General features: G+C 38.7%; 1 protein-coding gene across 2 annotated transcripts in view; it reads left to right on the top strand.

Moving 5' to 3' along the window:
- The first annotated feature begins 2,830 nt into the window (after positions 1 to 2,830).
- The window catches only part of NAF1 (nuclear assembly factor 1 ribonucleoprotein), a 43,038-nt gene continuing 21,035 nt past the window's right edge, over positions 2,831 to 24,833 (top strand). The window contains exons 1-3 of one of the 2 annotated variants that reach the window (XM_008976132.6): positions 2,831 to 6,609; positions 8,580 to 8,754; positions 24,263 to 24,356. In XM_008976132.6, the coding sequence (XP_008974380.1) occupies positions 6,245 to 6,609; positions 8,580 to 8,754; positions 24,263 to 24,356 (634 nt within the window). In that variant the 5' untranslated portion in view covers positions 2,831 to 6,244. The remainder of the gene's footprint in view (positions 6,610 to 8,579; positions 8,755 to 24,262; positions 24,357 to 24,833) is intronic. The other variant, XM_003822530.5, reaches the window with a different exon arrangement.

Genomic DNA, 24,833 nt, shown 5'->3' with positions numbered 1-24,833 from the left:
GAAAATCTCCCTGTCTGTAGAAAATCACAAAAACAGCAATCCTTTGATCTGCATTCCTGGTTTCTAAGGTGGTTGCTAAGCCTGCCTAATTGAATTTTTTCCAGGGCTGTAAAAACTCCTGCTGCATTGCATACAGAGAGGAAATGGGAGACATGGTGACAGTGGAAAGGAAAGGAGGAAAGTATAATGTGCAATAGGAAAGCTTGGAGATCCTGTAGCTGACACCTGATTGGGCAGTTGGGGGCTGGGGACAGTCCAGAAGCCTTTAGATAGCACCAGGGTATAGCCCTGACCAGACAGAAATTTTCAGTTGCTCCAGGACCTCTCCAGCCCCACAGGATGGCCAGGTTCTCCATGAAAGGAAACTGGTTTGGACAGGGCCAACATTCCCAGCACCCCGAAGACACTGGGAGATTGACTAAGTCCTCCCCAGCAAGCCTCTCCTCTGAGTCTTCAAGAGCAGCAACTTGCCCTGGTGGCTCCTTAATCAGCTGTCAAATGCCTGGGTTTTTGATAGTTGAGAGAATAAAAATTGAGGATGAGAAGCCTCGGAAATTAAAGTATAGAGTCCGCTCCTATACTCATCCTGCCGATAAATTTACCTTCAAATCCCGGATGGGTCCCCAAGTATAAAATGGCCTCATTGTCTGGGATAAATACCAAGGTTCTTGGTCTCACAGCTGAGGAAATCAAGAACATGAACACATAACCACAGAGAGTGAGACTGGAGCAGGAGTTTATTCGGCAAAAGAAAAGAACAGCTCTCGGTCACAGAGAGGGGTCCCAAACAGGTTGCCAAGTTGTAGTAAAAAATGTCAGTTTTTTATAAATGGGCTAGTAAGGAGGGTGTGACTTATCTTCCTAGGGCCCGAACAAATGGTTAGGACCAGGTGTGCTATCTGCATAGAGCAGGGTCTCTATCAGCCCCCACCCCATTCTTTGATCATGTGGGTACACTCTTAGTTTATGCTGCTCTGTGCTGTTTGTCTGTGTGTGCTAAAAGGGAGGGAAGAGTGTCTGTGCCTATTCCCAGGCACCTTCTTGCAGCTGCAGGTATCTCACCTGTGCCTACTTCCAGCTTCCCTGTCTTAGTATGCCTAAAGAAAGAGAAAGAGATATGCTTATGAAGGCCCACTGTTTTTACTGGGACCCATTGTATGTACGTGAAGTTTGGTGATTACCCAGGAAACTCCCCACTCTGTGCCTTAGTTGCTTATATGTGTTTTACAGCCTGAGCGTCCAGGCTGCTCTTTGTTAGAAAGGAAGTGATTTCTTTGAACTGATTGAGGTTAAAAAGGGAGCTATTTCTGAGCTGCTTTTTGTTAGAAGGAAAGTTTTCTGCCAGGGACTCACCCTAACTCTCTACCTAAATAATTTCTATCTCCTATAACACAAAGATACTGGACCAAGTATGCTCAGTTCCTTTTCCCAAGATCACCAGTCAGATGTCACTCTCTTATCTGATAAGTCACTCTCTTACAAGCTGAGTGTGAGAGGAGACTAGGTGGCAAGAGATGCCTAGTCTCTAATCTATAATTTCTGTCCATACTCTCAAATGAGTCCAGTACAGTTTCAGTCCATTTTGAGTTAAAATAGCACTTATACCTCTCTTTTCCCTACTACACTAGTTGGCAATGCAAACATATGACCTTGACTTAAATTAGTGCTACAATATATAACTAGGAATAGCAACTCACCCAAACAGTCACATAACCTGCTTTTAATCATTTTGTGATATATATTAGAAAATCTCATCATTTTTATCTAGCAAGTGCATTGTAGGTTTCTGGAAATGTAAATGTGTCTATTCATGTATTTTTAAACATTGAAATAGACTAAGATCAATCAGTGACATTTATAGAAATAATTTAAGTTTTACGTGCTCCCTTTGAAATGTAATATGCCATTTAAATTGTAATTTAATTCAAGGTAAATTCTCTCATAACGTTAATAGTGACCCTGTAAGCTACACAGTCTTCCAAGGAGTTTTTTTGGATTTAGTCTTAGGTTAAAGACTTCAGGCTAAGTTTAGCAACTGTTAGAAATAATGCGGTTGAGAGGAAGGCTGTGGAAGTAGGTAAATTCAGGACATTCTGAAACAAGCACTTAGAAAAATTACCATTTGTGAAACACTGACCTACTTCAAAGCTAGGCATAGGTACCACTATCATTATGTTGAAACACAGAAACATTTCCACCACACAAACAAAAGACTTTTATTTAAAAACAGTAGCCTTTCTTAGATATCATCAGATTAATTTAAATTGAAAGAATAACAGATATTATCTGTTAAGTCATATTCCTTACTCTGATTGTCCCATTGAGCTTTATTCTTTCTTTCTTTCATTCATCCATTCAAAAATCCTTATAGGATTTATTCTGTTTCCAGGCACTTAGAGAAACAGCTGTGAATTAGACAAAGATCGTGGGCACCTGAGACTTAATTTTATGAAAAAACAGACAATAAAGAAGTAAATAAATATAATTTCATGTGAAGATAAATACTATTTAAATAAAAACAGTGAGCAATAAGCTAGAAAGTGATTGGTATTGAGGGGTGCACTTAGATTGGGTGGTCTGGAAAGCTCTCTCTTAGGTGTAGTGTTAGAGTAGAACCATAAATGAGTAAAAAGGCCACGTTAATATGAAGAGAAGAGAGAACAGAAAAGTGAAAATGTCACACGTGAAGAATTAACTTGGTGAGTTGAAGGGAGATCAAGACCAGTGCTCATGTGAAACAAGGGTGGGGAAGACGGTAGGAGATAGAAACTGGAGAGGTAAGTAGTGGCCAGATCAGGTAGACTGTTGAAAGCCAAAGCAGGGAGTCTGAATTTTATTCTAAGTGTGCTTACAAATATTTAGAGTTTATAAATAATTAAGCAGGAAATTACAGTGATCTTATTTATTATCCCCTGTGAAGGTCTCCTATTTTCTCAGATTAACAAATTCATGGTTCTCTTTAAAAGTCCGGCTCAAGTATCACACGCATTGTAAAGCCTTTTGTCATTGTCAGTGAGGCAGTGGTTGGGTGGTCCTGTTTAACCATCTTTCCTAGAGGTGACTTCTCCCATTCAGTTCTATTCAAGTCAAAGATGAGTCTTAGAGACTGTCTCATGCTTTAGTAGTTTATTCTGGCATCGCTCTTAAAAGATAGTGGGAAGAGGCTGGGGGTATAGACCAGATAGTCAGGGCTCGGATGATCAAGAGAGTCTCCAACCAGAGACTGTTCTCAGTGTTGGGGGTTTCTTCCCCCTTTTTAAAACCTGTATTCAGCTTGGTCAGTTATCAGATGTTTCTCTCATAAATGGAGTCGAAGCTATTCTTACAAGGGTAAGCTTTAAGGTTCATGAAAGTTGCATCTGTGCTGAAGTGGCCTGGTCTCCTGGAAATCACTGGGCCAGGGGTGGAAATCTCCAGGGCCAGTTAGTATTATATTGATAAATACATTTAATATCAGCCCCTCAAGACACTTGAGTGAGCCTTATGGCTATAATTAATCTTATAGCCACGATATATCTCTTATAGTACATTTTCCTTAATTTTCCAAGTATCTTCTCTGTCTTTAGTTTTCCCATTTCATACATTCTTGCATTTACATGGTACATTTCTCTACAATAGTACCTTCTGCTTGTTTTCAACTTGTCTGTTCTACTGAACTGTTAACTCCATAAGGGTAGGGACTGTGTTTATCTTCCTGTATGCATAGTTTATAATGCAGTGCACAGCATATCGTAATGTTAAGAAAATGATTACTGAATGAACAAATGAGTATTTCAATTATCCCATAACTTATGCTTCTGATCTTAACCTTTCTGTCAAATTCCAGTTTCTTATTTTTAAATGCCTATTTACATTTTTAATTGTCTAGTTTTTCTTCAGACTCAACTTCACATACCCACATCTCTTTCCAACTTCTCCATTTAATTAATTAATTAATTAATTTGAGAGGGAGTTTCCCTCTTGTTGCCTAGGCTGGAGTGCAATGGTGCAATCTTGGCTCACTGCAGCCTTTGCCTCCTGAGTTCAAGCGATTCTCCTGCCTCAGCCTCCCAAGTAGCTGGGATTACAGGTGCCCACCACCATGCCCAGCTAAGTTTTTGTATTTTTAGAAGAGATGGGTTTTTGTCATGTTGGCCAGGCTGGTCTCAAACTCCCGGCCTCAGATGATCTGCCTACCTCAGCCTCCCAAAGTGCTGGAATTACAGGCGTGAGGCCCTGCGACTGGCCAACTTCTCCGTTTTTATTGGTAATACCAACTTCTTTCTAATTTCCTTGACCAGAAATTTTAGAGTACTTTTATTCTTCCCCTGATGCTGGGGATTTCCTTTACTCTATTTCATTGACTGTAAGCCTAGTTCAGACTTTTATCACCTAATTCCTGGAAAAATGCAACAAAGTGGCTGGCTGGGGAATAATTCTGGCTCAAATGTCTTCCCTTCTCAAATCTGTACTGCATGTCTTTGCAAGATCATTGTTAATTAAATATTTTATTCGTGAGTTCATGCATTGTTCCATTTTCCAAGTATTTTTGCACACTGAATGTATGACATGCCACTCCCTTATATAAAGCCTTACTTAGTGTTCACATGAACTAAATGAGATAGTATTTTTATCTCCATTTTACAGATAAGGAGATTAGGATTTAGATTAACTGCCCAAAGTCAGTAACACCAAACACAAAATGGTAGAGCTGAGGCCTGAACACAGGTCTTTTTAGTTGAAAACTCTGAGCTCTGCTTAATCATTGTGCTAGTAAGTTCGTATCCCAAGTTTAAAGTCCTTCTTCACTTTGGAGGATTTCCATGAAATAGCCTACCAATCCTACTTCCCATTTCTGCTGCACTTGGATTTTCTACTTCATATTTCAAATATTTTTCTAGTTATCTCCTGTGCATTGCCCTTCTCTACTTCAAGTAGATTGTAAGCTTCTTAAAACCTTACTCTTATTACACTTGCCATGCATTTCTATGAAGATGTACTGTTGTAGATGACACACTAAATTCTCAGTGAATAATTTATAAAATCTTTAGCACAGTCCTTGGCACATATGCATGTTTAACAAATGGTATCAGTGATTATTATTACTACACAGGGACTGATGCATCAAATTGAAGACCTAACAGGAAACCAGAAAATTCTGATCTCTTCCTCAGTCCTAAGAACTCTGCTTGCTTTCTCCACAATTTAGACTAGTGGTTTCCAACAATAAGTGAGTACATTTCAGTCTCATAGTCTCATCTCTCTACTACGAAACAGTGCTAAGTATGATATAGACATCACCATAACATGAACAACACAGCAAAATTTTGTCCATTACTGCTCTCTTTGAGGGTACTTTGGAGAAAGGAAAATGGAATAGTTGTAGTTACATTTTTGAAAAAATGGTTAATACCCTATCTATCGACAGATGGATCTATTGATGGATAAACTTCATTTAACTTTCATGAAGTTACTAGCGTCTTGTCAAGACTTCCTGGCTCAAGTTTCTGATGTACAGAACTCAGCATTCTTCAGGCACCCCCCTGTTGTATAATCCCTGCTTCATTTTGGCGCTTCAAGCAGAACTGGTTCACATGCAGCAATAGGAAAATCCGACATTCAGGCCTTGAATGGTTCACATGACGCAGTGAAAACGGTCGATTGTAGGACCTCCCTAGTCCTGATTATTTTTTTTTTTGAGACGGAGTCTCGCTTTCTCGCCAGGCTGGAGTGCAGTGGCGCGGTCTTGGCTCACTGCAACTTCCGCCTGCTGGGTTCAAGCGATTCTCCTGCCTCAGCCTCCCAGGTAGTGGGGATTACAGGCACGCGCCACCATGCCCAGCTAATTTTTGTATTTTTAGTAGAGATGGGGTTTCACCATGTTGGGCAGGCTGGTCTGTGAACTCCTGACCTTGTGATCCGCCCACCTCGGTCTCCCAAAGTGCTGGGATTACGAGCGTGAGCCACGGCGCCCGACCCCCTCCCTAATCCTGATTTTCGAAGATATGACGCATGTATCCTGCCCCCGCGAGCGCCGAAGCGCTGTCGCGCCACATACGTCACACGCTCATCGGAAAGCGTTGCTGCGTAAATGGCGGGGGCGTGTCTTTTGGCTCCTCCGCGTGTAGTTACCTGAGAAACGCGGGAAGTTGGGCCCAGGCACTGTTGCTGCGGTTGCCTAAGTTGTTTTACTATTTCTGGAGAGAGCCGTGAGCTTGTCCAGGGGCCCCAATCCTGAGGCCGACCCGGTTTCTGGCGCGGTGCGATGGAGGTAGTGGAGGCCGCCGCCGCCCAGCTGGAAACTCTGAAATTCAATGGCACCGACTTTGGAGTTGGGGAAGGTCCGGCGGCTCCGTCTCCGGGCTCTGCCCCTGCGCCAGGGACACAGCCGCCGCTACAGTCGTTTGAGGGGTCCCCGGACGCTGGGCAGACCGTGGAGGTTAAGCCTGCCGGGGAGCAGCCTCTGCAGCCCGTTCTGAACGCCGTCGCGGCCGGGACCCCAGCGCCGCAGCCACAGCCGCCGGCTGAATCGCCGGCCTGCGGAGACTGCGTCACCTCTCCAGGAGCCGCAGAGCCTGCGCGGGCGCCGGACTCCTTGGAGACCTCGGACTCGGATTCGGACTCGGACAGGTCGGGTGCCTAAGGGACCCGGAGCTGTGGGGAGAGATCTTGTATGACGGGCGGGGGTGGCCGGGGCCTAGGAGCCTAGAGGTTGCTTGTGTGGGCCCTGGAGGGTGGGCAGGTCGCTGGTGCTCCGGGCTCACGTGTTGAAGTATTGGCTCCGACTGCCCCTTATTCGCTGCCTCTCAAAGCAGGTCGCGTTGTGAATCTGAGCTTAGTACTCACTTCTTTCCTAAATTTGGTGGCCTGAAGGGTTCTATGTATAGATCGTATCATTTTTTGTTAGACTTTAGAAAACCCGAGGATCTTAGGTTATTTCCATAACTACTCAGTTTAGGCTGTACTTTTGTGGTTATAGTTGAGTTTTGTGTCAGATCTGATTTTTTTTTTATCATCACATCTAGGCTTTGTTTTTTGAACCACATACATTGGGGATCAGGAAAAGTATTATTTTTTGTGTTTCAAAGCTGGCTCTTGATGATTACGTTAATTTATAGAATCCTTGTAGGGAACACGTGTTTATGAAAGTAGCCAAACAGCGTTATTTAGTAGTATCTTATGCTTCTTACGTTTTGTGAGAGCCTTTCCCCCTTGCCCCCACACCTGTCTTTTAAATATGAAATCTCTGGGCTGGAGAGGACTCCAGCATGTGGGATGTTACTAAACCACACTGAACATTGTCTACAAATAGTTGAGTGTGTTGAGTGGGGTACTGAACAGGTTAACAAGATAGACACGTGTTGAGGAGGTGAGAAGTTTAGTTTTCAGGGAAGTCATCAGCGGAGAGTGGAAGTGAAGAAGGCTGAAGGATTTGAGTAGAAGGAGAGGGTATGAAATGTACTGGGAGGGGGAAGTAACAACTGTAAACAAGGTTGGATTTCTTGGCAGTACTAAGATTGCAGTATAATCATCTTGTGGGATTTCAGAGCTCATTTTACTAGCAAAGAAAAGTAAATGGTAGATGATTTGGGGATACGTTTTGAAAGCAGAAGGGATATGGCGTCATAATAGGCCAACTTAGTGTCAGGATACTACTTCTGACTCTGTGGGTGATGGCAGAGGATACCAAATATTTGAAGAAGTCAAAAGGGGTACAACTTTTTGCCAGTTAACAGCAGTGAAATCAAATGGAAACTGAAGAAGCAGGTTTAGTTAGTATAATGCACTTTTTCTTGTTTTAACTTGCTATGAGTGTGGGTGTATAGGCCATTCGTACAAAGGTGGCCAATATGCCGTCAGAGATTGGACATGGAGTTTAGAGATGTCATAGCCGAAGAATTAGGCGTTAATGTCACATGGATGATGACTGAAATCATTAATGTGTATGGGATCCATGAAAGTAGTAGCGAAAGAAGAGAAAGTGAGGATGGAACCCTTAAAAATAGTATATAAAAGGGCTTGAAGTGGGGAGCCAACAAACAAAATTTAAACTGAGACAGTGGTTGCTGTTAACGATAATTTCTGTGGAAGATAAGGACCAAGTGAGTTTTCAGAAAGTAGAATGGTCTACATACTTTCGTAACTGAGGATTTCCCAAGTTGTCTGTAGCCTGAGAAGAAACTCATTAAGCGATCTGGCAATTAAGCGATCTGGTTGTTGTGACTAAGAGAGGTGCCATGCCCAGAATTCCCTTTTTTAGTGATTTGTCACATGCTTGCTTATATTCAGACAGGTGTATGATATGTGAGAGTATTGTAATAAGAGGATCTGGGTTATGGCAAAGGTTTGAAAATGTTATTGGTAAACTAAAGACTACCTTCCCAATACCGTATCAGTTTTGAAGTGCTAGTTTTGAATTAGAACATCAGTAGTAAACAGGTAGTAAAGTTGATACTTCTTAATTGCATAATCTTATTTTAATATTAGAATAAGCAATAGTAAACATGTATTAAAGTTGATATTTCTTAATTGAATAATCTTATTTTAATATTAGTATAATAATACTGGACTATTTTTTTAAACTGTTTTCTTCCCTACAGTGAAACAGATTCAGATAGTTCAAGTTCATCGTCTTCCTCTTCATCTTCCTCATCGTCGTCTTCTTCCTCTTGTATATCACTTCCTCCAGTGCTGTCAGATGGAGATGATGATTTACAAGTTGAGAAGGAAAATAAGAATTTTCCTCTTAAAACAAAAGATGAATTACTTCTTAATGTAAGTACTTAGATTTATTAAGTTTAGTTTGCATGTTTTAAAACGTATTCTGGTGCCAGTATTGATCTAATTTTGCCTGTATCTGCTCCATAAATTTGAAATTTATTCTCAGCCTAATAGGCATGCTTTTGGTATGCCTTGGCTTTCTTATGTAAAGGAGAGTAGTGATCTGGATAATTTCTTAGGTTGCTTCTAACTCTGCTGACCTTTGATAATTGTTCCGATTATGGCATCAACTTCAGCTTTGAACTTTACATTTTTTGCATTCCCTAGAAGAAGATATTTCTTATGTAGATTTACTTTTTTTTTTGGTCTGCACGTCAGAAAATTTTGCTCAATAGCAATTGAAATCAATTTTTTTGGTCTGCACGTCAGAAAATTTTGCTCAATAGCAATTGACTTTTTAATTGACTGCATTTAGAGAAGTAGAAGATGAAATTCAGAGGGTTGAGCTTGTTAGGATTCCTATTGAAGTTTTTAGAGTGTTTTTATTATTACAGTTGGAGAAAACTTGTTAATTGTAGAATGGTATTTATTGGCACTCGATAGGTTTGGTTTGCAAAGTTAACTCTTGCAAGGTTATTTCCTCTTATGCTGTAAACATCCTTAGGAGGATGATGTTAGTCTGATTGAAACCTATGACCCAAGAGGAAAGTCTTCTCAGAATTTCAGAATGTAGGCCATATTATCACATTGTTTTTTTTCCACCCCTGCATGTAGTTTTAATTATTAATGCTTTAAAAATATTTAATGGTCACTAATCATAATTCTTATATAACACTTAAATTGATGAGATAGTTTAATGCAAGATTTGAAAAAATAAATTAAAGCCTACAGGCACTCAGGAGCCTTTTTCATGAATGGATTCTTCCAGTCTGAATTATTTCTCTTTTTCTCTACTCATAACAAGAAATTCTCGTCTCGCTTATGCTTTATACCTTGAAAACTTTTGGATTTGTATGCAGCTTCATCAGTGGCTCATATTTTCATGCTACAGATATGTTAATATTTCTTAGTGGTCTTTGTACACAAAGGCTCCCAGCATAACTATTTTCTGAAAGTAGGAAACTTGTTTGGTCTTTCTTGCTTGTCTCTTGATCATTTTTCTACATAATTTCCTTATTAGAATATAATAACTAACAAAGAAAAGACCACAGTACTTCTGTAAATGCATACATATCATTGTCTTACTAGATTTGCAATTCTTACCTTGGGAATTTCTTCCAATTTAATGCAAAGTCTTAGCATATTTGTTTAGGTATTTTTCTGAACAGAATGGCCCTGTTTTCATCAGAAGATCAAAAAGGATTTGTGGCCACAAGGAGTCCAAGAACAAGTTCTTTGAGGACTGAGTTCATATGTGATCCTTGTAATTCCCATAGTCCCCAGTGGAGTGCTTTACAGATAATGGGTTCTCAGGCCAAAGTAATACATGATTATAGAATGAGTGTGTGAATAGGCATTTTATATTTATTAATTCTTTAAGAAATTATTATAGCACACCTGCCATTTGCCAGGTGCTGTAAACAAGACCAGTCCAGTTTCTGCTCTCATAGTGTCTAATGGAGAGACACAGACAGTAAATAAAGTGGAGACAAATAAATTTAATTGCTAAAAATGCTATTGAATTGTGTAAGTGTATGTTTGCCTCAAAACACAAAATTCCATTTGAATGTTATTAGATTTTCAAACTTGGAATGATGGGTTGGTCTGTTCCTCTCTGTGACCATTTCAATGGATCTTTGGGAATGATGGAAGAGGCAATTACAGTCTTTATTTGGGAAACTTATTAGAAGTCCTTCAGACCACTGTGCTGCTAGAGATAGGTAGAGGAATTGATGAGTTTCCCAGTCTGCCCTAAATCTCTGGCTTACAGGTCTGAAAGAAGATATAAGGACTTCTTCGGGATTTCAAATCTTTAAGTTTGGGGGAAAAGAATGACTTTGTCCTGAGTACTAAGGATAGTGTATAGTTACAGGTATGTAGTGTGTTTAGGAGTCTGCCTCTTTGTCCGTTTCTCAGGGCTGGCAGTTTTACCACTGATAGACTCTTGCATGAAAGTCTTGGAGTTGACTTTTGCTGGCCTATGGTCTGTTACACAGCCTTGAACAGATCATTGAGGCTAGTGGAATGGGTATTCAGATTGCTTGGCTGTGAGTCACATAGTCACTCCTGTTTGTGTAGGCGAGTGTGTAGGAGAGAGTGAGGAGAGCATGTGTAGGAAAATGAACACTTGAAAGAGCACATGGGCTAGTGCGAGAGGGTGGGAGTGCGTAACAGCCAGTTGACAGAAAGGGAGTGTGAATGTGTATGTATTGTGAGGAGGGTGGGATGTTGGGTGTAATATCAGCCCTGTATAAACCACATGGAATGGTTTATCTTTCACAGGAAAGGGAGCTTATATCCATTCCAAAAGGGGATGCTGGGCAGACAGTAATAATGGATCATACTCACTAGAGGGAAAGGGAAATACTTGGAAGTGATATCATGTACGACTTATGTTGGACTCATTGTTAGGAGGAGCAGAGACTCATATTACCTCAGGAGAAATGGAAGTTTATTCGAAAGCAGCTGGGAACTAAGGCAGCTATGAAGGCTAGTCACACTGTTTCTTTTACATGCCTCTGGATAGTCTCACAGTTCTCTGTCATTTTATTCTTTCATTATTGGTTGGCTTCCTCTGTTTATCTATAGATTTGTTTTTTGGTTTTTTTTTTTTTTTTTTTGGTGAGGGGGGACAGAGTTTCGCTCTTGTCGCCCAGGCCGGAGCCCAGTGGCCGATCTCGACTCACTGTAACCCCCACCTCCTGGGCTCAAGCTATTCTTCTGCCTCAGCCTCCCAAGTAACTGGAATTACAAGCGCCCACCACCACGCCTTGCTAATTTTTTTATTTTTAGTAGAGACAGGGTTTTGCCATGTTGGCCAGGCTTGTCTCGAATTTCTTACCTCAGGTGATCCACCCACCTCGGCCTCCCAAAGTGCTGGGATTACAGGCGTGAGCCACCGTGCCTGGACAGATTTATCTTTTTAATTCTAGCTTATACATGGATTTCAGTATCTCTGGCTCTAAAAATGGCATCTTTTGCTTTCAGTGTCCCATGAACTGGCTAATTAGTGTTGTATTTCCTTGCTTACTTTTGGGACAATTCTGTTATTTAGCTTAGATTTTTTTTTTTTGGAAAATGACAGTCCATTCTTTCTGGGAAGCATCTCCTCTCCACAACTATTCCTAGCTTGTGTGGTATGTGCCATTTTGTTCAGGCCTCTTGATATGTCACTTAGACTTTTAGGCAGCAGAGGTTGTGTATCTTAGCTAGATGGAGCTTCAAGCTCTATGTGGTCTATTAACTATCTAATGAAATTCTGAAGAAAATTAATGAACTTTTCTGCCAAAAGGTATACACAAATTAAAGTGTGCCAAACAGTTAAAACCAATTTTAGAATTTGTGCTGGATCTTCAGGGATCTGGACATAGACGTGCCCCATTTAGCCCAGTTTAACCCAATTTTATGTCCAACCACTTTCTAAAGAGTTTTCTAGCAGTTTCCTATTGTCACTCAGGCATGCTTAGCTTAATTTTTACCTCCATTTAGTCTGTGCTTCAAGCAGGAATGTCGCCTCTCTGGATCTATCCCTTTAAATCTTTCCATTGTGGGTTGTTCGATCTCTGCGATCTAACTATGTACAATGCAGATCTTTAGGTATATGAGAACTACAGTGAAATAACTTTATGATTGTTCTTAAACCTTAGAAAGATATAATTTTTAAAATTAGTTTATAACCAAATCTTGCCATCCCAAGATGTGGTTATAACCCAGTTTTTTGTTTTTGTTTTTGTTTTTTTTTAATGTGAGGGTACATTAAGGGGGAAGAGAATAAAAGAGGAATTAGCGAGCTATAGTGGCAATGAAAAAGGAGAGTCTTAAGTGGCTCTCTTCATAATGTCACAATTAATAAGTTTAACTAGATAAAATTATTCTTTTAAACATAAATTCTTTTTTAATGCTCAGAAGGTTTATATATAACCTACACAGTCACTGTAAGCAGCATACATATTACAGCTTTGGAACTACGTTGAGCCACATAGGATGTATTTAGTGTTTTGATGAATTGGAAAATTGAGATTCTTTTTAAACAATTTTATCAGCAGTTGATGCTCTGAACTCTTCATTCAAATGTATCAAGTGTAATTAAAAATGTAGGGTCATAAAAATATTTGGGATTATAATTTTTAAAGTCTTAATCAGAAATGAGTTTTATAAATTAGTGCCCATTGTTTTCTGAAAACCTGAAAGGCTTCACATAACATTTAAAAATTATTGGCACAATGTTTATGGAGATAAGAAATGGATAATACTTCAGTAGGGATAATAATGTGTCTTTAGGCATATAATGTAGCGTGACCAAGAAAAAAATTAATGCTTATTGGCAATTTTGGGGGAAATTTAGCTGTCATACTTTGGTGACTGCTTATTTTATAAAATAAGTACGTTTGGTAGTTAGGTTGAGTGCACTCTATTCTCCTGATTGTGGCAGTGTGGACACATTCTAAAATGTCCTAACGTGAATGTATGGAAATATCTGGACCACTCAAGTGGTTGGAAGTTGCAGTAGAATATTTCATGCCTGTTTGATCTCCCATCATATATGAAATTGTATTGCATCTTGGTCTACACTTAGTAATTATCAATTGAATATATTGTTTTCTAGGCATAAGTTGGTTTATAAATTTTGTCCTGAATGCAGGCCTCTTTTAACTTAGGCTTTTATTACCATATGTATATTTGGAACTATTAAATTCTATTTTAGAATACACTTTGATAGCACTTATTAACATTCTTCCCAAAGTGCTTGTTATTTAAGCAATGGTTTATATACTTAAAGAAGATCATTTTTCATTAATATTCAATAGTGTTCTTCAAAAATAATACTCAGGGTTTTTTTAATTAAAGTTTTCTATCTTACAGAATATTTCAATAAAGCTTACATGAGGCATGAATGATTCCATAAACATGAAATAAATACTGTTTTATTCAGTAGAGTATCCATTTATGTCCTGCGTATATACATATATAATTATTATTACACAGAAACATTCAATTGTTTAGATTCCCCCATTCCTCAGTAGTTTCTAATAAGTGAATTCTGCTGATTGCTTTAGAAGATAAAGACAAATATCTGTTAAAGAGCAATGGAACTAGAGAGTGAGCATATACACTTTAGCTGAAAGCAAAGTAGCACCAGAGAGTTAATGGTTGAATGTCAGATTAATGGTGTACTGCACATAAGAAGTGATAGGATTGAGTGGAAGGGGAGGTAATAAGGATTTCTGAAAAATTTAGGCTAATACTCTGTGGCATTTTACAATTATTTGGCAGTCTTTTTATCTTAGTGATATATAAAATCAGTGTCTTAAAGTTGATGAAATATGCACTCAATTAACATAAAAGATAGGCTTAAAGTTATATTCATTGTTGGAGGTTTCTTGTTGAGATGGACTATAGTTTTATATTTAAGCAAATTAAATTTTGAAAGTATTCTTATGAACTTTGTTTCTCTTAACAGTAATTTTAGAGAAAAACAGGATAATAATGTATTCATTTAAAAAAGAAAAATATCAAGACACTTCAAAGAAATGTTGACCCTCATTTTTTAATTGACTTGTCTGAGTCTTAAGTTTAGTGTCATACACAATAGGGTAATTAATGAGGGGACTAATGCTTACTGGTGATAAATAGCTGAGTTCCATGGAAACTTGTAAAATTACTTCCCCTGAAGAAGTTAATGAATTAGAATACATGTTAAGTATAGTCATAGTTGACACAAAGTGTACAGACCTAATCCATTCTTTTTCCAATATGTTTTACCAGCTATAGAGAAAAAAAAAATTCAGTCATGGCTCTCAGTACTCCAGGGATTGGATCCTACTTTCCAACCATATCTGAAAAGTGAAGGCTCACCTAATAGCATCAGGTAATTGGCTGCCACGTGCATGTCCTGTGTTGGGTAATATGAGAAAAGTGGTTAGATAATTTCATCCCACCTTCCTCACTTTTCTCAATTGTCCCCAAACTGACACCAAAAAGGTTTAGTTTTCATTTGGAATGTTTGATTCCTTCTCCCACCAACCTCTGTTGTCCTTTTTCCATATTTGTGAGTGAAAATCCTACTGAAAGTTCTTTATATAATTTTACTTTAGAAAGTCATCAATTTACTGATACTCTTTTTTGCTCAGTAAGCCTTCACAAATGCTTGAAGAGTCAACAGTGTTGTAAATTATAAATGTTACCTTTTCAGAGGGCCACTTTTGACATATTAGCTTCTTCCATTTTTGCATTGAAAGTTTTAGGCACCCATTTTTTGACTGGTATGTCTATAACTTCATTTTTAATAGGATGGATTTTTAATGTTATGTGGTACTCTTTTGAATATTTTGCTTAACTGAATAACCTTGTAGACCATACAGATGTTAGAAAATTAAAATATAATAATCTTACAAAACAGACAATAATTGCTCTTTCATGGATATTCCAGAAGTGTGGTTAGGATCTTGCATTTCTTTAATGCCATCGTTACGAGTATCTGTTATCACAGAAGCACAGTAATTTTTTTATTGGGATCTAGTATATAATTTCTGTATTAATGTGTTGTCTTTTTGATTACATGCAGTTGGACATTTAAATTGTCGTTAGCCATTCGTGTAACTGTTTAGAACTTGTGCTCAGTTTCCTTACTATTCGTAGGTAAGAAAAATGAAACCAGAAAGAAAGAAACTTGTCTGAAGTCATATTAGTGGGGAGGAGCAGATCTGAACTGGTAATAGATACATTCCAAACTGCTGTGTTTTTAGTATTTGTGGAGACCTGCATAGCAACGTTGGAATCTGGTCGTTTGGACTTTCTCATTATTTGGTTTCTGAATAATCATGTAGCATATTTTCTCAAAGTGAAGGATGAATGTATCATCTAATGTAAGCTTTTTAAAATTGTATTTGCTTGGATTATATTGCCTCTCAATAAAGCTTTTGACTTGGAACTGTGTAGTGTGTGGGAAATAAATGGTGGAGCTTCTTTAGTATGTTGAATTTTAGTAGTTCATTTGCCAAATGCTGTGGTGTTTGGGGATGTTTATTTCCATGCAGGCTTTTCATTTGCTAATGATGTGAATGAAATAGTTTTCCTTTCCTTTCCTACTCTTTGTTATGTGTAGAAGTATTGAATAAATGGGTCCAGAAAAACTTTTTGCTGTTCTTTGATTTTTTGTTAGTAAACATTTACAATAATTTTATTTGTATGATAAAATAGTTATTTCTAATCGCAGATAATGTACATCCAGAACAGGTTTTTAGTTGCATTTTAATTTTGGGAAACAATGAAATTAAAATATAGATTTATCACAAATCTTCATTTCCCAAGTAGAGTATTCAGGTTAGCATTAAGACTTCATTAGTAATATGGTGCATGCTGTTAAAATGTGGTCTTAAAATTATACCTGTGTTAATGGCCAGAAATAAATTGACATTGTTAATGCCTGGGAATATGTTTTGTAATGGAGGGCTTTTTTGATGTGTGAGAATGTAAAGCAGTGCTGTGTAATAGAGCTTTCTTCAGTGTTGGGGATGTCCATATTGTGCTGTCTTACTTGAAATGTGGCTAGTGTGACTGAAGACCAAATTTTAAATTTTATTTAATTTTAATTAAATTTAAATTTGTATCTAATATTGAGTAAATAAAACAAAAAGTCTTTCCTATCTACTCATCATTCTTTTAACAGGGGTTGTTGGTATCCAGGCAGATACTTTAATCTTTCTAATCTGCACTAAATCACCTTGTCTTTTATTTTTAGTACCCTTGCTTGTTGCTTATGTGTGATGAAGAAGGTCTTTCTATCCCAGGCCTTTCCTATCACCTCTACCTTCAATTTTTTTAGTTTATTAGTATGCCTTTTACATCTAATTCTTTGTATCTTCTGTGCACTGCCAAAATGGTAATGTCCCACAGTATGTTTTCTGGCCGTATTTTCCCCTTTATTGGAGTGCGTCTGTGTTTCTCTTCTCTGTCACACATATACACCCTTCCCTGAAACGTGGAAAAGCAAAGTGATGGATTTTTATTTCCTTAAAGGAGATTTTATATCTGAGGAGATTTATTCATTATCTTAGGAGGGGCAGCAGGTGTGTTTTCAGGGAGCCAAGTGTTAATCTAATAATTGTAATAATGTTTGCTGCTGCAACCCAGAGGTACCTATGCATCAATCCTAGGCAGTTAAGCTTCCTTGGAAGCCTGGCTTTTAAATTTTATTTTTGAGAAGATTAGGTTCAAGTCTTTTTCATTCTTTGAGGATTCTATATCGGGTTATATTTTCATTACCTGATTTCTGCTCAGACTAAGACTGACTTTTGAGATTTTTGCTAAGCTTGGACTGAAGAGGTAGGTTAGTTCATTTAATAGATATATATTAATACTAAATACCTACTATGCGCTAGCCATCTTTTTGGGTGCTATAGCAATGAGCAAGACTGGGTCCTCGTTATGATTGGGACTAAAAAGGTCCTAGTTATGGTTGGATTTATTGTATAGTTAGAGAAATAGACATTAAGTAAATACAGAAATATTGGACAACAATGTGTTTAGAAAAAAGCAAAGCAGCAGGATAGTTTGATAAAGAATGACTAGGCTTGATAGTGATACAGTAGATTAAATTTGCTAGTTGAGAAAGAGATGGTGACATTTGGCATTCATACATCAAAACAAAAATCTTATATTACCTTGTCTGACATGGCTGCCAAAGGAAATCGCTTTTTGTACCTTTCAGAGATCTATCCCCTTCGAACCTTCTAAAGTTCTCTCTGAACCTGCCAAAAATTTTCATGGAAAGCACATCTCTTGGGTGCCTTCCTGTTGGCGTTTGGGTTATTTTTCCTCTTTGTTCTCCTCTCTCGCTCTCTCTGTTTTTGTTTTTGTTTTTGTTTTTTTTCCTGAGATGGAGTCTTTCGCTCTGTCGCCCAGGCTGGAGTGCAATGGTGCGATCTCTGCTCACTGCAACCTCCATCTCCCAGGTTCAAGTGATTCTCCTGCCTCAGCCTCCTGAGTAGCTGGGATTACAGGTGCCTGCCACCATGCCCGGCTAATTTTTGTATTTTTAGTAGAGATGGGATTTCATCATGTTGGCCAGGCTGGTCTCAAGACTCCTGACCTCAGGATCCGCCTGCCTTGGCCTCCCAAAGTGCTGGGATTACAGGCGTGAGCCACCATGCCTGGCCTGTCCTCCTCTCTTAGCATGCTCATTTAAAAGAAACAAATAGATCTGTTTTCCCTTAATTCAGACCTCCACATATGTGCCTTTTTCAAAATTAATATATACTGCTTCATTTAACTGTACTTTCAAAGGCAGACTCTATAACAGGCTCTTAACCTGGAATTGTACAAGGATGGTTTCACTTACCTCTTATATACAAAATATGTACTATTTAGTTTTTATATACCTTTTATGTTTTGTGGAGTATTTGGGGTGAGACTTCATGTGCATCACTTTTATAGGTAGATTTGTTACGATCAAGAGGCAACTTAATGCCGTCACTGGCCTTTTTTTAGGAAGGCACAGGAAACTGTACGTTCCTATATTACAGAGTACTAGTGTGTCCGGAATTGGTGGGTTCTTGGTCTCACTGACTTCCAGAATGAAGCCGTGGACCCTCGCGGTGAGTGTTACAGCTCTTAAGGTGGTGCGTCTGGAGTTTGTTGCTTCTGATGTTCGGATGTGTTCGGAGTTTCTTCCTTCTGGTGGGTTCGTGGTCTTGCTGGCTCAGGAGTGAAGCTGCAGACCTTCGCGGTGAGTGTTACAGCTCTTAAGGCAGCATGTCTGGAGTTGTTCGTTCCTCCCGGTGGGCTCGTGGTCTCGGCTTCAGGAGTGAAGCTGCAGATCTTCGTGGTGAGTGTTACGACTCATAAAAGCAGTGTGGACCCAAAGAGTGAGCAGTAGCAAGACTTATTGCAAAGAGCGAAAGAACAAAGCTTCCACAGTGTGGAAGGGGACCTGAGCAAGTTGCCAATGCTGGCTGGGGCAGCCTGCTTTTATTCTCTTATCTGGCCCCACCCACATCCTGCTGATTGGTAGAGCTGAGTGGCCTGTTTTGTCAGGGCGCTGATTGGTGGGTTTACAATCCCAGAGCTAGATACAAAGGTTCTCCGTGTCCCCATCAGATTAGTTAGATACAGAGTTTCGACACACGAGTTCTCCAAGGCCCCACCAGAGCAGCTAGAGACAGAGTGTCGATTGGTGCATTCACAAACCTTGAGCTAAACACAGGGTGCTGATTGGTGTGTTTACAAACCTTGAGCTAGATACAGAGTGCTGATTGGTGTATTTACAATCCCTGAGCTAGACATAAAGGTTCTCCAAGGCCACACCAGAGCAGCTAGATACAGAGTGTCGATTGGTGCACTCACAAACCTTGAGCTAAACACAGGGTGCTGATTGGTGTGTTTACAAACCTTGAGCTAGATACAGAGTGCCGATTGGTGTGTTTACAATCCCTGAGCTAGACATAAAGTTTCTCCAAGGCCCCACCAGAGCAGCTAGGTACAGAGTGTCGATTGGTGCACTCACAAACCTTGAGTTAAACACAGGGTGCTGATTGGTGTGTTTACAATCCCAGAGCTAGATATAAAGACTCTCCACATCCCCACCAGACTCAGGAGCCCAGCTGGCTTCACCCAGTGGATCCCACACCGGGGCTGCAGGTGGAGCTGCCTGCCAGTACCGCGCCATGCGCTCGTACTCCTCAGCCCTTGGGTGGTCGATGGGACTCCGTGCCGTGGAGCAGGGGGTGGTATTCGTCCGGGAGGCTCGGGCTGCACAGGAACCCACGGAGGCGGGGGAAGGCTCAGGCATGGTGGGCTGCAGGTCCCGAGCCCTGCCCCGCAGGAAGGCAGCTAAGGCTCGGCGAGAAATCGAGCGCAGTGCTGGTGGGCTGGCACTGCTGGGGGACCCAGTACACCCTCCTCAGCTGCTGGCCCGGGTGCTAAGCCCCTCACTGCCAGGGGCCAGCAGGGCTGGCCGGCTGCTCTGAGTGCGGGGCCCTCCAAGCCCACGCCCACCCGGAACTCCACCTGGCCTGCAAGCGCCGCGCGCAGCCCCGGTTCCGCTCGCGCCTCTCCCTCCACACCTCTCTGCAAGCTGAGGGAGCCGGCTCTGGCCTTGGCCTACCCAGAAAGGGGCTCCCACAGTGCAGCGGTGGGCTGAAGGGCTCCTCAAGTGCCGCCAAAGTGGGAGCATAGGCAGAGGAGGCGCGGAGAGTGAGCGAGGGCTGTGAGGACTGCCAGCACGCTGTCACCTCTCACTAGGATCACTGAACTGGTATTGGAAATATGGTGGTGACTTAAGATAACAGTGTCTGTGTCTGTTTTCCCCAAAGTTTGGTTCTACGCAAAATCAGAGAACCTTCACCTTTGTGGGCAAAACTTTTCATTCTTCCAGTACATAGGTTGGAAACATGGAACAGCAACAGGAACTAAGAGGGCCTGCCAGACACTGTTTTTGACCAAAATTGTGAGACCCTGACTCACTACAAATAATCTGGCTTTATATATTTTCCCTTATCTTCCTCATACTGGATGTCTCCTAGTACTCTTTAGAGCAGAACATCAGGACTTCATCAGACCCTGTAGACTGAACTGCTTAACTTACAGGAAATTACGTTACAATGATCTCAAAATGATAAAAGAATATTTGATGAAACTCAACACTTATTTCTGATTTTAAAAATTTTATTAAAATTGGAATAGATGGATACTTTCTTAACCCATTAAAAAGAAATTCCGATAAAAATGCATCATTATGCTTAGGATTTGGAACATTCCTATTAGCAATGTCCACTGTCATCACAGTTGTTTCATATTTGAGATTCTGGAATTTGGAATTGTCAACCAGTATCATCTGAAAAATGAAAGCCATGTTGTACTAATATTGAAAAGAAGGACAACTTACTCTTTGAAAATATGGTTGTATAATAAATATACAAGAAAATTACTAAAAGTAAATTTCAGCATGATGCTTTCTTATGTTCAAGCAATACCCTATAAAGGGTCTATTTGTAATAGCAATAAAATATATTAGATAGGAATTTATAATAGCAAGTAATATATAAAATAGCTTGGAATAAGCCTAAGCATTTGTATAGGACCCTTTATGAAGACAACTGTAATTAAATGTGATCTCAATCAATACTGATAACACTAATATGACAAAATAGTTCTGAAGTGTAGTGAGATAAATATGTGAGAACAGTTAAAAAAAATTCCAAGGGGAAAAATATTTATGGATTGGGTAAAGGAACTAGCCCGTCATCTCAAATATTGAAATGTTTTATGAAAACCACAGTTGTTAAAATAGTTTAGTACTGACACTGAACTAGATCAGTGAAATTGAATGGAGATTCAGTAAAAAACCCAAATATATAAGTGTACTTAGTATATGTTAAAGTTTGTTTTTCAAATCAGTGAGAGAAAAGATGGATTGTTCTACAGCATGTCAGGATAACTGGCTAGTAGTTTGGATAAAGATAAAGCCAATCACTGCTGCACTTTTATACAAGAATAAAATTGTGAATGGACCAAATACACAAATATTAAAAAAAAGAAACCAGAGAAATAAAACAGTAGTGAATTTTCAGTGATTTGGGGATAGGGAGGACCTTTCTAAATGTGACACAAGTTTCAAAAGCCAAATATATATATATATACTTGACTACATAAAAATTAAAATGCTAAAGGTTAACTAAACGACTGAAATTGTTTAGTTTAAGTTCTTTAGCTAAAAAACATGCTGTGGGGTAAGGGAGTGGATATTTGCTACATATTTGATAAAAGACAAATGTCCTTGAAAATCCAAAGTTTTTTTTTTTATAAATTAATAAAAGATAAGCCCTTAAAAAATATGTAAAGTTATACAAGAAACAATTCATAACACACATAAAAATGGCCAGGATACATGCAAGGATGTTCACTCTTCCTTATGAATGAAGAAATTCAAATTAAAGCAAGATACTATTTTATATTCATAAGACTGGCAAAGATTTAAAATTTACTTATCAGTAATGGCAAGGTTGTGGGGAAATCTCTTATACATTGTGGAAATGTGAATTGATGTGACTTTTTAAGAAGAAATTTAGCAGTAACTGTCAAAATTTTAAATATGCATGTGTTTTAGTCTATCAGGACCACTTAAAATAATTTATCACAGGGGTTACACAAAGATATATGTAAAAGAATGTTGTATCATTGTGTGTAGTGGCAAAAGTTTTGAAAGGGCAGATATATGTTGTGTCAGGCAGCTAGTGTATTATAGTACCACTGATAAAAGTGGAATATCCTAAGTGTTTAAATAAAATTAGATATATGTTTTTGTTTGTTATAGAAAGATGTGCAGGGTATGATCAGTAAAAAGGGTACCTTGTATTAAAATATGGATATTTTATTTAAGTAAAAAATATTTTGAAGTTAGAATTAAAGTTTATATCTGCATAGTAAAGGTATTTGAAAGATACATGTTAACATTAGCTATCTATGGGGCTTGGCACTGGGTGGTTGAAAGGAATAAAGTAGGGGGATTTTCACTTTTTACTTTGTATCCTTCCATAACTGCTTGAGTTTTTCCTTTTGTAAAAATAGGAACATGTTTTACTTTTATACTTTAAACAAACAACAAAAGCAAAACAGTATCAGTTTAGATTTATATCAAAGCATAACTATTATATTACATGGGCCTTTATTTCTCATAATAGAAAATACAAAACCAGGGGCCTTTCCTGCTCGTTAAATAGCACTTGTTTATTTGAGAATATTTAACCGGTAGGCTTTATCCCAATCCAAAAGTACTGAAATTTTTGTTTTAGATCTTATAATTTGTCTAGGTGATGGGACAGATTTTATCACTGTACTTCTGGGTTAGCAAATGATATTTGCAACTTACAAGAGGAGCCACTCCCAGAACCCGAGTCAATGTGAAACTCCCCTCACAATTGCCCTCTGAAATATCATTAAAGCCCTCTTCTCTGCAGTCCCTCAAAATTATAGTTATCCAGTCTTATATTTAACAAGGTTTGAGATTGCTTTAGCTAAGAACTTCTGTAAAAAGGCTATTTAATGTCACAGTTTGTTCTAACAACTAAACTCCCTTCTGCATTCTGATACACACATGAACCATTTTCAAACCATGGTCTTCCCAAGATAAGGCTTTCCACGTTTAATATGATGAAAGGGCAAGTGGTTATTCTCTCTTTGAAAGTACTCATAAGAATTCTGATGGATAAAACAAAATAATTTCCTCTAACACCAGGCAGACTAACCATACAAAGGCATGTTGCTGACTTCCTTCTGCATCAGTTGGTTGAGACCCGTAGTGTTGCTCTCCATAAGTAATCCTTTATCAGAAAATAGCATATCCCAGAAACAAAGTGTATTTTAGATGTCTGCTTATCAACTCTGGTTGAATGATTTTAAGAACCTAGTTTAAGTTTCCGTAGGGGTAATATGATTACTCAAGATGCATTCATCTGCAGTATACTTCATGTTATGTAGGTTTTCCCACCTTTTCCAACATTTCTCCAAAAGTTATCCTTCTCCCAGTTTAACTGCTAAAATGCCATTGGTAGGGTCTTTGCACTTCAAGCCATCTTGAGGAAAAGCTTCCTTCTGAGAGTTAGATCATTTGGCAAGGGTCAAGAACAGAAAGCTGTGTTTTTAATCTAAAGGCTAAGGTCAGATTTATTCTTAGATTTCTCTTCAGATTCATCTGTACTTCAATATCTAGTTTCCATAGCAACTGAGATGCAGTTTGCAGGTGGGTAAGAAAAGAGAAATCTTTAGGTGTAAAGAAACTTATTTTTTAACCTAGAGAGAGAAGGTATCAGGCAACACCTTCATGTTTTTATAGGCTAAAGCCTATATTCTTTTTTCAGGACTTCAATATTTCACTGATAGGTGTCATTTCCTTTTTCCTGAAGAGGCCATTCAACTCTTCTTGACACAGTCCCAGAAAAGATTGCTGCTTCTGTATTCTGTTTAATCACAGTCAAACTAATTAACTAACCAATTTAACAAGACAGCTAAAAGAACTTATGTGGAGAAATTATAGTTACCAGTAGAATTATTTCTTTTCAAATGGAATGTCTCTGCCTGATAATAGCCTTTTTTACAGGAAGTAGGTAGTCTCTTGTTCAAGTGTGACTGAAAGAATGTAGAATAGTACTTATGTCTGTGTTCTTAGTCTAACTGAATTTGGGGTGTATACTTGAGACCTGTTGAGTCACTTAGGTGGAGAAATGTTGGAGGGAGAGAAGTGCTATCACAAGTCTGCAGCCACTAAAATGATAACATTAAAGAGATGCTCTAAGCACTTAAAGCATTTTCAGAGATGTGTAACACTTTAAATGGAAAATTTATTTTTTTTAAGTTGTTGAAGCTGGAGGAAGTTTAATGTTTTGTTTTGTTTTGTTTTAAATTATAGGAACTGCCTTCTGTTGAAGAACTCACTATTATTCTGCCTGAAGATATTGAGTTAAAGCCTCTTGGGATGGTTTCAAGTATTATTGAACAACTAGGTATGTTAAGAATTCTATTAATAAAAATTGTTTCCAAACACACACTAATAATTGAATCAATGACTTTTATGACTAGTAAATTTTCTTTGACATACGTAATTAACACTTTATTTTATAGTCATTAAGTTTGAAGGGATAAAATTCAGTTTTCATATACTAAAATTATATATAAATACAGTTTCTATATAGAAATTTAAATGTCTGCTTTTACTGACATACTTCCTCCGGAATTTCCTTTGATTTGGTTTATTACTTTTCTAATGTTGCTATACCAAATTACTGCAAACTTAGTGACTTACAGCAGCACAATTTTATCATACAGTTCTCATGTGGGTCTCAGTGGGCTTAAAATCAAAGGTGTTAACAGGGCTGAGTTATTTTCTGTAGGTACTAGGGGAGAATCTTATTTCCTTGCTCTTTTTGGGTTCTAGAGCCTGCCCACATTCCTTGACTTTGGGCTCTCTTTCTTCATCCTGA

The sequence above is a fragment of the Pan paniscus genome, chromosome 3, assembly GCF_029289425.2.
Source record: "Pan paniscus chromosome 3, NHGRI_mPanPan1-v2.0_pri, whole genome shotgun sequence".
NCBI classification, from domain to species: Eukaryota; Metazoa; Chordata; class Mammalia; order Primates; family Hominidae; genus Pan; species Pan paniscus.
This window is presented reverse-complemented; position numbering and strand designations above follow the sequence as displayed.